At 39.9% G+C, this 13046-nt stretch overlaps 1 protein-coding gene across 6 annotated transcripts in view; it reads right to left on the reverse strand.

Annotated features, from left to right (window-relative positions):
• Positions 1–13046, reverse strand: part of FRY (FRY microtubule binding protein) — a 251531-nt gene that overhangs the window by 107034 nt on the left and 131451 nt on the right. For all 6 annotated transcript variants that reach the window (XM_071553058.1, XM_071553050.1, XM_071553032.1 and 3 more), the window contains one exon: positions 8534–8587. In XM_071553058.1, the coding sequence (XP_071409159.1) occupies positions 8534–8587 (54 nt within the window). The remainder of the gene's footprint in view (positions 1–8533; positions 8588–13046) is intronic.

Genomic DNA, 13046 nt, shown 5'->3' on the forward strand with positions numbered 1-13046 from the left:
ACAAATAAAACATAGTGTAAAATTATGCCCTGGAAGCACCTGAATGAACAGCTCCAGTGGCATACTGGAAAAGATCCCTGCTCACTCTGTACTAACTGTGTCACCAATTACAGAAATTTTACTGAACATATTACAACTGAACTATGACTTAAACTTCCTATTATTGAAAACCATAAAGCTACAAAACATGAGATCAAAACACCACACCATTATTATACAAGAGGATATTACATGTATTGCAACAAAATGTTCACATGTGCAGCATTTGTGGACATTCTAAGAAAACAGAAAACAAATGCTGAGTATCAGGAGTGAAGAGCTCATGTGTGTACTTCATGTCGAGTACATTGATTATGTCAACTATGTCAGGCTTATCCACCTGCTTAAACTGAAACTAGCACATTTCAGTGCTTGTGGAAATATAATAAGAGTTTAAAGTCCCATGTAAGACCAAGCTTGTGTGAGCACTGTGACTAAGACAAGAGCAAAACTGGCAGACTGAGTATCTTACACATAATTTCCACATATTACTATAACCTTAAATGAGAACTTTTGTGGATGACAGTTAATCTAGATGAATAATTCTGATCTCTTTTGCAGTTTTCCAGCCTCGGGATTTAACTAATTCACAGTGACATTGTGGTCTAAAGTTAATGAGACACTTTGAGAATGAAGTATTATTGTTAAGGTATCATGGCCTAAAATTAAACATGGTGCATTAGAAAGGTCTCACAACTGCCTCTGTAAAATTAAAAGTTTCTGTTAAAATATTTTGTTAGGAAAGCTTTCAATCCAGTGTCTGCAATATATTTTATTACCTGAAATACGAAACAAGTTGCTATGGAAGATGGCATTAAGGCACTACTTGCAGCAGTGACAGAAGGCCTTTCATGAAGAATTACTACAGCACTTCAACTCCATTATATCAAAGCCTTCTGTCCTAAGGCTTTGGATAAATACTCTGAAGACATGGACCACCTGGTGTCAGGGCAAAGTATTCACTACCAACTCAGTTCTTTATTGTTTTCCAAAACTTTTTCTGAAGCTGACAGAACACTGGCTGTTAATTACGAGATGTAATGAAAAGTGGTTTGCTGGGGAAGAGAAGAACAGAATCATAGAATGGTTTGGGTTGGAAGGGACCTTAAAGATCCCCTACTTCCAACCCCCTGCTATGGGCAGGGACACCTTCCACTAAACCAGATTGATCAAAGCCTTGTCCAGCCTGGCCTTGAACAGTTCCAGACATGGGGCATCCGTAACTCCTCGGGGCAACCTGTTCCAGTATCTCACCAGTCTCATCACAAAAAACATCTTCCTTCTATTTAGTCCAAATTGAGTTTGTGTTTTTTTAAAATCCTTACCCTTTGTCCTGTTGCAACATGACCTCCTAAAAAGCCTGTCCCCAAATAGACCTAAATATCTTTTCAGAAATCACAATATGTAACTGCAAATGAAAAGTTGTTTCAGTCATGTTCACTGATGTATTTACCACTGCTGTTTTCTAAATCCCAGCTGTACAATTTCCCCAGAAGAAGTGACTCCTGCTAAATCTTCTCTGCTGAATTTACAGTATGTGCCTTTAGTAGGGATAAAAGATTAATATTTGTTGCTTTGTGTTGGTTTTTTTTTTAATCTTTCTGTCATTGCACTTTTAAGACAGGAAGGAAGGGTGGACTGGGCAAAGACCTGGCTTTCAGGGAACAGGAAGGGAGGGAAGTCTAGCTGGCTTGCCAGTTACTCAACCCTTTCATTTACTGGAAGTCCAGGAGTGAGATGAATTCTAGCTCTGTGCTGCTCCTTAAAGGGAGTGCACAGATGTACAAATATGTCCTTGTTGGACAAATGATCATGTTCTTCCATCATAAATGAACTACCTACTGTATGGCTTAAGGATAAGGAAGCTGCACAAGTAGCGAGCTGTTTAAAACCTGTGTTCTCAGAGCAGTAAATATACTTTATGCAAATGCTTAATATTTATTTTGGACTGAAATGCAAGAGGAAATTTAATGACATTCTGGCCAGATAGTTTGCTACAATTTATATACTTTCATAAAAGTCTAGTTATACTGTCAAAATACAAATATAAGAAATGTTTCCACTAATAGCAGATAGATGCTGAATACGTTTTACATTTCACTTATGAATTTATATGTGCTTTAACAGCAAATATATTCAAAACTGCATCCAATTCCCAACAGTATCATGAATTTCTTGGCTCTGCATTTTTTTCACATACCATATATGTCAGTTTGTGTGTTGAATAGGTATTTTACTGCCATTTTAATAATGCAGAATTGCAGTACTTAATTTTTGCATAGGGTTGGTTTATTTTTTTTTGCAAATTTATTATTCCCACAGTTTCTGCATATTTTCTCTTCAAATTGCTGTTGTGTAGATCCCAAATAATGGACATTAGGAGTGAGATTTTACACTTTTTATCAATGCTACTGAAAGAAGAATTTGGTAAGCACTTTTTTAGCCATGTTTAAGATACCCACAGACATGCAATGATGTCTTTCCTTCTTTCACCATTTGTAATGCTGCATGCATGGCTGTAACAAAGCCCTGTAAGTACAAACAATATGGATTCAAGGAAAATAACAGCTGTAATTAAATCCTTGTTCCTTCAAATCAACGGCAAAACTCTCATGGACTACAGTAAGACCTAGATTTCATTCATGTGAGATATTAAGTTGCAGATACAAAGTTAACAATTTGTATTGGGGGAGGGGGAAGGTGGAGAGATGAACTGCCTTAAGCTCTAGTCCAAACAGCCATATGGACTAATTCTGTTGGACTGTTTGAGACGAACCATTTTTTTTCTGCTAATGACAGGTTTCCAGACAAGTCAACTCTAATTCATAAATCTGTAAAACAACACATTAGGACCAAGTAGTGCAGTTGTGTTTGTGGAGATCTTTCATTCATATCTGTGTTACAAGCATATTTTTGGGGCAGTGCTATGAAGCTGTATCTCCCTAGAAATGGTTAAAACTGATTATTCAACTTGGACTCACTAGTTTTCATTTATGGCCTTGGCTTTGTAAGTAAAAAAGCAGGATTTTTTAGTATCATAATTTTATAGATGGGTAATTTCACCTAACTTGCTTATACATTACCAATGTTTATAGCTATTTTACTGCCAGCATGACATTTTACGTGAAAACCCATTTCTTTTTAGCGGGCTGCAAGTTCATTCTGAAGGTGTTACCTTTAATTTTGCCTTCAGATGTACTTCTTTACATAGTGCCTGAACCCAAACCTCGGAACAGGAGACAAAGGTGGTTTTATGACCCCATGACCACCATTTCTTGTACTTCCTCTACCTTGTGTCCTTTGCTGGTGAAGAATGACAATGTGTAAAACTCAGTGAGAGGGAAAACACAAAAGGGACCAACTGCAGGGATCCGGCAATATTCACTTTTTACATCTAATAAATATTATGTTGGATAAGAATAATTATCAGCATATCCTTAATCATGTGGTGGATTCTCCGACCCTGGAGGTTTTTAAGGTGAGACTGGACATGGCACTTGGTGCCATGATCCAGCAATCAAAGTGGGGTTGGATTAAGGGTTGGCCTTGATGATCTCAGAGGTCTCTTCTAACCCAACTGATTCTGTGATTCTATGTTTAAGCTGTTCTAAAAAAGGGAAAGTTAATCATTAGTGTGCTGCTTAGTGTCTATTTACATTTTCAATTTTTTTATTGTCCTTTAGTTTTAGTTTCCTTTTTTTACCTTGATCTATTTTTGTTGCTTGGTTTCATCTCCTAAGAGTATATAACACATTAGATGTTTTAGCTTTCCAACCTGCATTCTCCAACCTAGTGCTTTTCTAAGAAGAGAGCAGTATGACTGAAATAAGGACAAGTTTCTGTGCAGATTATGCTGAAAGTGCTGAAACAGACACATCACAGAGATAACTTCACAGGAAAAGTTAGCTTTGCTGCTAAGTCTTCACTTCCATGGACAAAATGTTACATTCATTCTGTATTTTTATATGGAAAACTGTCTGTAGCTCAGTCCAAGATTACACAGTGCACTTTTTCTCCCTCCAGTGTTGTCACTTCACTCATCATTTATATACCACGGTAAGAACAGAAGATATGTTAGTAGAGGCTGAGAACAAGAGTAATAAAAGCGTTTCCTTAGGTGAGGATAAGCTTCTTGGAGAATTATGAGTTTTTGCAACCTAGCTTTTGATCTTTTCATGTACTACAACTTTATGGTTTCCTGTAATAGGAAGTTTAAGTCATAGTTCACTAATAAAATGTTTAATGACATTTTTGTAATCTGGAACACAGAGCATGCTACTGCTGGAGCATCAATGGCCTTTGCCAACAGGCAACTAGTTGTCTTATCAAAAACTTTTAAATCATGATTTTAAATATACTGTTAGATTATTTAAAAACATATGAAGAAACCTAGATAATTTCCTGTATATATTTTCCTTATACACTTGCACACCTAAAAAGGGACACAGTCAGTGGACTAATGGTGAGACACTGCAGATATTGCTCAAGACACTATTTTGAGTATGAGGAGGGTGATGCAATTGGCAGCCAGACATACTGTCTGCCTAACAGGAGACACACCTATGTGGACAGAAACAGCTCTGCCTGTGCTCACATCCTAAACGTTGGATGCCTCACCACCATCACAACTAGCACTCCTAAAATGGTGTTTCAGAAAGGGCAGAAAAAAATGCTGGTTCTCAGAGAGCCAAAGAGAGCTTTTTATGGATAATAAGTCATGTTTTCATTATCACCTGAAATGGTTTTGAGGTTTCAGTGTAAAACTTGATGCTGATTACTTTGGGTAGCTGGAGTTCTGTTGGAATACATACAATTCCAAGCTAGTCAACCAAAGACAAATTTGCAGGTGCAAGCTGCCGAAATAAGAATGGAATTTGACTAGAGACTTTGAGCTGGTGCAGAAGTGAGAGAAGAAGCCTGCAGAAGCTCCACAGAAGAACACATCTTAAGAGCTATTTTTATAAAGTTAAAAAAATTATAAGACTGCTTGGATCCAGCAATTTCGTGAAATACATATTAATATTTGGCTATAGCCATGTGATGTTAGATAGTTTGCATGGTGTAAGTAGGTTTTAGAATTGTGTGTAACTGTGTGAAAATATAGTCCTGTGTAAAGCTCTTCTTGTATTTAATATATCCCTATTCAGAAGTAGATAAAAAGTGTTAATATAAACATAGTCAGGCCTTCAAGCCTTCTGCCCTTTTTTCACCATTCTTCAACTAGCTGTAACTCATGATGAAGAGGACTACAAAATAAACCACCAGCTAACCTCTAATATTAGATGCAGTCAAGTGTTTTATTTAATGATAGAGGTAGAAGCCTCTTAAAGCTTCTAAAAAGTACACTGTGATTGTGGCTTTGGAGAATCAGGCGTCGTGACAGAGTTCCATTCTGCTTATTGCCAGTTAGTGTAAAGGGGTTATTTGGAGCTGTTTTTTGACATGTCTGAAGCTGATTTGCAAAAAGCAAATTTTAAGTCAGGTCTTGCCTTATTTTTGATGCTTTTAAACTTACAGTTAAAAGATGCAGCTCAGATATTTTCAACTGACCTACCTATCAATTTCACTCAAATTGAATAGAGATAATTTTGACAATGTCAAAATTAAAAAACTAGGTTCCTCTGAGAGTGTGTCACTTTTTATGACGTAAAATTGAAAGTAAAAATTAATAGATGCTCCTTGAGAACGTCTGTTCATGGCGTTTCTCTCTCTTTTCCTTCTTCATTTCTGTAGTAAAACTGTCAGGAATGTCATGTGGTCTTTTTTATTTTTGCTAGATGACTTAATGCGTTTCAGGAATGAACACCAAAGCTTTCCACACCTTACTGGAAAGAGAAGTAAGGGATATTCAACCTGGTCTTCCTGGATCCCACAGACACTTTAAATATTTGTGTTAACTTGAAAAATAAAACTTAAATGACGTCACTTCAAAGGACATGACCTTATTTTGGTTTTAGTATCATTTCACATCCTGATCTTCAGAGTTTTCCAAGTAGGACACAGCTTAATTGTTAATATCAGCAAAATCATCCATACTTACGTGACCATTTTTTCATACTGACATGGAAAAAACTTTATAGTGAGATGGACTTACAAATACACTGATTGAAATACGCCAAATAAAGATAAACGTTTTGCTCTATTTTCTTGTTTCTACTCTATCTCAGTTCTATCAAATATCTACTGTGTATTACAAAATTTTGTATGATTGTATGAATTCAGCCAAATTAAAATTATTTTGGTAAGGATGAACCATGTTCTTGAAAACGGGCTCATAAGCCAGGTTCAGGTCCCATCTGCCAATCACAGATGTACATCAATCCCAGGAGCACTAGAACATATCAAAATTATAATACTTTTTAAGCTGAAAACAATGTGAAACATGAAAACAGAAACATTGCCAACAACCTGGGCTGAGGCTGACAAATAATTTTGAAAAATTCAATTTAAATAGTTTGTTTTGAAAATGTCAAGGAACTCAAAGCAAGGTTTTCTGACAAGACATCTAAGGCAATCTCAGCTGCATGCTTTCTATCAATTCTGCACATAAGTAGGACTGTAGATATGTGGATAGGAAGATATATGAATGTCCTGCGTAATAAAACTTACCTTTGTTTTCTGACTGCATCTGTTTTTTTCCCCCCAGCATCCAGAGTAAATTGCTACAGTAGTAAATACACAGCTGTTTCACTCTAGGAAGCATTTGTTCTCATGAAATGATTTTGACTTAATTATTTAATTTTCTGTCTATTTACCAATAACTAGGAGAAACACCAGCCTTCTAATTCTTCTTTGTACAGGGCCAAATTTGCTTAACCATAAATATTTAATCAAATCATGGCCACCCATTATGTGTTTGTTTAATACACTGCAGGAACAGTATCAAATCGTTTGCATCTGGGTGGCTTAATTTGTTTTACTTTCCCATTTGCATGCAACACTCTTCCCACGGGAAGGTAAAAAATATATATAAAATTAAGGTCAGAATACCACAAAGAATTTCATTAGGCAGGTAAGGAGCACTCACAGAGCAACCTCCTTTAGCCACAGTGGCTGGTTTCCCTGTGGGGTCTCAGTGCAGAAGTCTCACCTCGTCTGTTCACCTCCTGCTCTGAACAACCCTCCAAGCAGGCTACCTCTCCCCAAAAAGCAGCTGCAGAACAATCCAGAATGTGGCACTTTGTCAAGCTAAAATGATGAAGTGAACCTTAGTGAAACGTCAGTGGAGTCTCACAAGGCATCTTTGTTTCTGGTGTAATGTCCCAGAACACTCAATAAATGTTCACCTGAGGTTCTGAAGTTCCATTGATACCTATCTTCTCTCCCAGATTTAAGTTAATCAAAATGGTACCTGAAGCTTATGGCATTAGAGCCAGCTGCTTTCAGAGTCATTGCTGCTGCTGCTGCTTCTGCTCTGTCCTTCAGTCCCGTGTTTCTGGCCCTGCTGGCAGCACAGGGGTTTGGGCAGACATGCACTCAGCAGCAGCAGCAACAGCAATGACAGCTGAGGCCAGAATACGGGAGCAGCAAATCACTTTTGTTGCTTATGATACACCTGGAGTTTATCGTTCCTCCTCACTGGGAGTGAGTTTTCTGAGTTCTGGCATCCTTTATGCCAACTTAAACTCTTTAGCACTTACCTTTCTTTATTTCAAAATAGGTTACTTATTTTGGAATTATTTCTAGGTGATTTCTTTTTTAAAAGAGAGACTAGTGACAAAAATTAATTACTTTATAGCATTATTAAAAACTGTGTGTATTGCTGTTGGTTTTATTATTATACTTTTCCCATTTCCCTTACATAATAAATTTACTAATCAGATATAAATTTCATTTTATTAATTACAATTTTGTTGTTCTACTAAATGAAATCTAATTAATTACGGAAGTTCTATTTTATTTTTAATACTTTCCCCCTGCCAACCATTTTTGTAATTGTTCTCTGCCTTGTCATATACAGCCATTTATCCTGACAATTGAACTTATGCTTAATTTTAAATACAACAGGTTGGCTCAGCCTATTTGAAGTGCAGCAGACACGTAAGTCATACTGAGTCCCAGCTACAGAGACAAACTAGACTGATGAGACTGACAGCAATGACAGTGATTCTGTAGGCCCTCATATTAACTATTAGAGACAGCCCACAAGAGAAAGATTGGGGGCCATGCACTGTTTCAAAAACCAGACATTCTGAAAGATACAAAGTTTGCTTCAAAATCTCCATCGGGGAAACAGTCAGGAAATAATATTGTTCCTAATACACTGAAAAGGCAAGAAGTTCTATGGCAGAAAAATACCGAGCTTGAAAACAGTGGAAAAGCCCTTCCAATTTAAACCCAAGAATCATTAGGCAAAGCACTAATCATTGTACTAAAATACTTTGAGAGACAATGGTTTTGCTGTATGGAAAACAGCATAAAGACACTAGAACGCTTTCCAAGTATTTGTATTTTAGCCTGAGGAATCGAAATTATATAATTTGAAGTGTCTTACTTGATCAAACTGGGGATCCTCTCCTCGTTGCAGGGATTTGGTCAGTGGCTTCTCCTAAAAGAAAATATGTTAAATACATATTACTTAATATCAGTACTATTGTATATTCTATCAACTCTACTATTATTTTTCTGTTGTATTTTGTTTTACTCACATAATGTGCTTCCTGATCTCATTCTGGAGATACCATTTGTTTCATATGCAAAGGAGATCTCTGTAAATGTATCAACCAATACTGACATTGTGTCTTTAATGACTTTGGTGTCTTTCCACGAAAGAGAAGGATTGACCATTTATTACATCTGAGTTGGTGCTCACACTGACAATAAACTTCTGCAAACTCATAAACAGCACCTAGTACTTCCTCTAAAACATAAATAATCAAGGGGCTCTGTTTAGTTACATAATGTACCTTCTTGGTATAATACTACCAGGCAATACAAACATGTCCATAGACACAGTGCATCATTCAGGGCATACTAAAAGAAAGGTGATTTTAGAAGAATCAAAGATCACAGAGTTCAGTTTAAAGGAAGAAAATTATGGAAAAAATTAGTAGTCCATTTTCGGAATAGAAACAAGTTTTCAGGACATGTTCTCAGAGTAACTGGAAAAGCCAAAGAGAACTGCCCAACTCAGAGTCATCATGTGTGAACATCCATTCACCTTTATGGCTTTTTTGTCAAGCAGGCTGAACTCCTGAGACATGCAGAAGTACACATGTAGGCCAGTATTCTAGATACACCCAACAGAATACAAAACATGAATCTCCTAAACCGCAGTGAAAATAAACAAAACATGAGGGCAGATGACAGCTTGAAAAACACATCACGTGTCACCATCACAATTCTGCAGTGAATTACACTACTGTTACTGGTGTCTGAAATGTGCCAGTGCTTTATTCTTCTGTAAATCATGAATCTTTTTTCTCCTACAGCTGCAAGACTGGGGCTGTCCCACCAGCTCAGAATGAGATTTTCTGTTCAGCTTTCAGCAAACTCTTACACTCATCAGCATCTTTTAACCTATTAGGCAAAATACCATCAATGCCAGGGGGATGTGAGATGCAAAACAAAGAAATCTGTGAAGCAGCTGAGATAAGGGAATAAAGAGACCTTAGGCAGACCAAAGATTTCTACTATTTAAAGTTTTACTCTGGAGAAAATGTTGCCCAGTTTAATCCGCTGACTGATTTTGAAATTAATTATGCTGATCCACTTGTAATGCCAGCTGGCAAGGAGGCTGAGTGTGGGGTGACTGCAGTATCCCCTGACTACCTACCAAATACAAAAATCAACAAAATGTTTTCTACTGAGTCACTGATTTATCCAGAACAGCCATCAATATTTTTCATTGTTTTCTCAAATATCTAATGTGACTCCTCCAGGTTACATTATGGGCACAACAGCTATTAATTACCACTTTGTGACAGCTTATTGGTCCTGCACAGATGCAGTAAAACCTTGTAGTCCAGAGAAAAACACAAGACGCTGCCCCACCCACAGTCCTCCTCCTCCATCAGTAACTCAGTGGTAACCCTGCCTAGTGGTGTCCAATGGGAGGACAATACTTCTTTTGTCTATTGCTGCACACTGAAGAGGACAGCACATAATCTTTCAAAATCAGTATTCAACTTATTTAAAAAGAAAAGGATTCTTACACTTCCCTGAGTCCTGGACAAAGCAGCATATTAAAAATTAGTGCAGTTTAGGAAAAAACCCCAACACACCCTTTTTTTATAATTATGAAATTTCTGGTTCTGTTACAGAAGACTTGTGTTACCATAGCAAAGCTTCTTAAGTTCTGTTTCAAAAAAAAAGGGCTTGCAGAAGCTTTGTGCTTCCATGCCCAACACTGCAATGCTTGGCTTTCAGAGTGGTGTTTCAGGCAGAAACGAGGTGTGGGATTTCTCGTTACATGCTCTCTCTAAGGAGGACACAAGTAAACAAGACAGACAATGCTCTGGGACCCCAGGTCTGTAACTGCAATCCTGAACATGTCCTTATCACCTGCATCCTATCTCTGGAAGCACACACACCTCCCAGATACTTCCGTTTCAAGTGAGGATGATCCCCAGGGGCTGAGTTTCTGAGTTAGTGAACATCCCCCATTCTGACAAGGCACCTCTTGCCCTCTTAGAGGTGACTACACTGGGGCTTCCCAATCCACGCTAAATTGACCTAAAGAAGCCATTCACAGGCCATGCAGCAGCCTTGGTCACAGAAGAAGGCAGTCCTGGGATGGAGAACTGCCAAGGATATCTACCAAAAACCAGGAAGGCTTCTGCTGCCATACCTTCTCAGTGTCTCCAGTCTAGTGCTTCAGTTTTCTCCTCTCCATCCCATCCTGCACCTACTACCGTTCCTGGTACTTCCTCTCCCCTCACACTCTGGCCAGGCAGCAGCTGCCACTGCAGCTGTCTCCGCCTCTTCTTCACCCCCTTGTTCTAGCTCTGCTTCAATCCTTGTTCAGGTCTGCTGCTGGTTTCCCCTGACTCCATCCCAGCACGGTGTTGCTGCTGACGCTGCCTGCAGCCACCACGGCAATGGCTCAGCCTGGATGGACCCAAGCTGACCCCATAGAGACAAGTGTCTTGCTACAATACCCCCACAGTTCTGGGATTGGGGTGCCCACACCAGAGCCACACATTGTCATCATGGCTAGGCTTCGCGAACGAAGATTTGAGAAGGGCACTACCCACGCTTGCTGCAAGTGTGCTGGTGGCTAAAAAGGCCGATACGGGATAGGCAGGTCCGGTCACAAAAGGCACAGTGGAACGTCTCCCTAGGTGACATTGGCAAGGAACAGTTCTTTCGGCGTTGTCTTTTCTCCTCAAGACTGACTCTCCGTGCATTCTCAAAGGAAGCAGCACCGTCGTGAATGGTGTGTCTCCATGAATCCCGATTGGAGGCCAGAGTGGACCACTGGTGGCAGTCAATATGGCCAAGGCTGAGGTGTTGTTTCAGGGAGTCCTTCTATCTCTTCTTCGGGGCTCCTCTCTTGCGGCAGCCGGTGGCGAGTTCACCATAGAGCACAATCTTCGGAAGGCGGTGATCCTCCATCCTGGAGACGTGCCCTGCCCAGTGCAGCTGCGTTCTCATCAGCATGGCCTCGATACTGCTGACCCCTGCCTGTTCAAGAACAGACACATTGGTCACGTAATCAGACCAGTGGATGTTTAGGATTGAACGGAGGCAGCGCTGATGGAAGCGTTCGAGAAGCCGCAGGTGGTGGCGGTAGATGATCCAGGATTCAGACCCATATAAAAGAGTAGACAGTACAATGGCTCTGTAGACACTGATCTTTGTACTTTTCTTCAGGTGTTTATTGGACCAGACTCTTTTATGGAGTTTTCCGAAGGCTCTGTATGCCTTTGCTAGCCTGTTGTCTATCTCTTAGTCAATCTTACGGTCTGAGGAAATGATACTTCCCAGATAGGTGAACTGCTGGACTGACTTAAGCTCTGAATTGCCTATGGTGATGTGAGGATGATGGAAGACTTCTTGAGGTGCAGGTTGGTAGAGAACTTCCATCTCCTTCAGGCTGACTTCCAGCCCAAAAAGCTCAGCAGCCTCTGCAAAGCAGGATGTTAAGCGCTGCAGAGCTGCTTCTGTGTGAGCAACGAGGGCGGCATCATCAGCAAAAAGCAGCTCGCGGACAAGGTGATTCAGGGTCCTGGTGTGGGCCTTCAGTCGCCTTAGGTTGAAGAGGCTTCCATCGGTACGATATCGGATGTAGATGCCGTTTTCTTCATTGAGGTCTGCTGTGGCTCTTTGGAGCATCATGCTGAAGAAGATTGTGAATAGAGTTGGTGCAAGAATGCAACCTTGTTTCACACCATTGGTTATTGGAAAGGGCTCAGAGAGTGCATCGCCATATCTGACTTGTCCACGCTGATCCTCATGTAGCAGGATGATCATTTTGAGGAACTTGGGGGGACATCCTAAACGTTCCAAGATCTGCCACAGGCCTTTTCTGCTCACAGTGTCGAAAGCTTTGGTGAGGTCAACGAAGGTTACATAGAGACCTTCGGTCTGTTCCCTACACTTCTCTTGCAGTTGTCTGAGAACAAACACCATGTCTGTGGTGCTCCTATTGGCTCTGAAACCACACTGGCTTTCAGGTAGAAGATCTTCTGCAATAGTGGGTACTAATCTGTTCAGAAGTATTCTTGCAAGGATTTTACCAGCAATGGAGAGCAAAGTAACACCTCGGTAATTTGAGCAGTCTGATTTTTCTCCTTTCTTCTTGTACAGGGTGATGATGACTGCATCACGCAGATCTGGTGGTAGTTCCCCTTGTTCCCAGCAACGCACAACAAGCTCGTGGAATTTGGCATGGAGTGCTTGACCTCCATGCTTCCAGATTTCAAGTGGAATTCCATCAACCCCAGCTGCCTTGCCAGTTTTCACCTGTTGTATGGCCTGGAGTATCTCTCCCATAGTAGGGGCTGCATCCAATTCATGTTTCACCGGTTGTTGTGTAATGTGCTGAATTGCTGAGCCTTGGACTA

This window comes from Pithys albifrons, chromosome 1 (genome assembly GCF_047495875.1).
Source record: "Pithys albifrons albifrons isolate INPA30051 chromosome 1, PitAlb_v1, whole genome shotgun sequence".
NCBI lineage: Eukaryota > Metazoa > Chordata > Aves > Passeriformes > Thamnophilidae > Pithys > Pithys albifrons.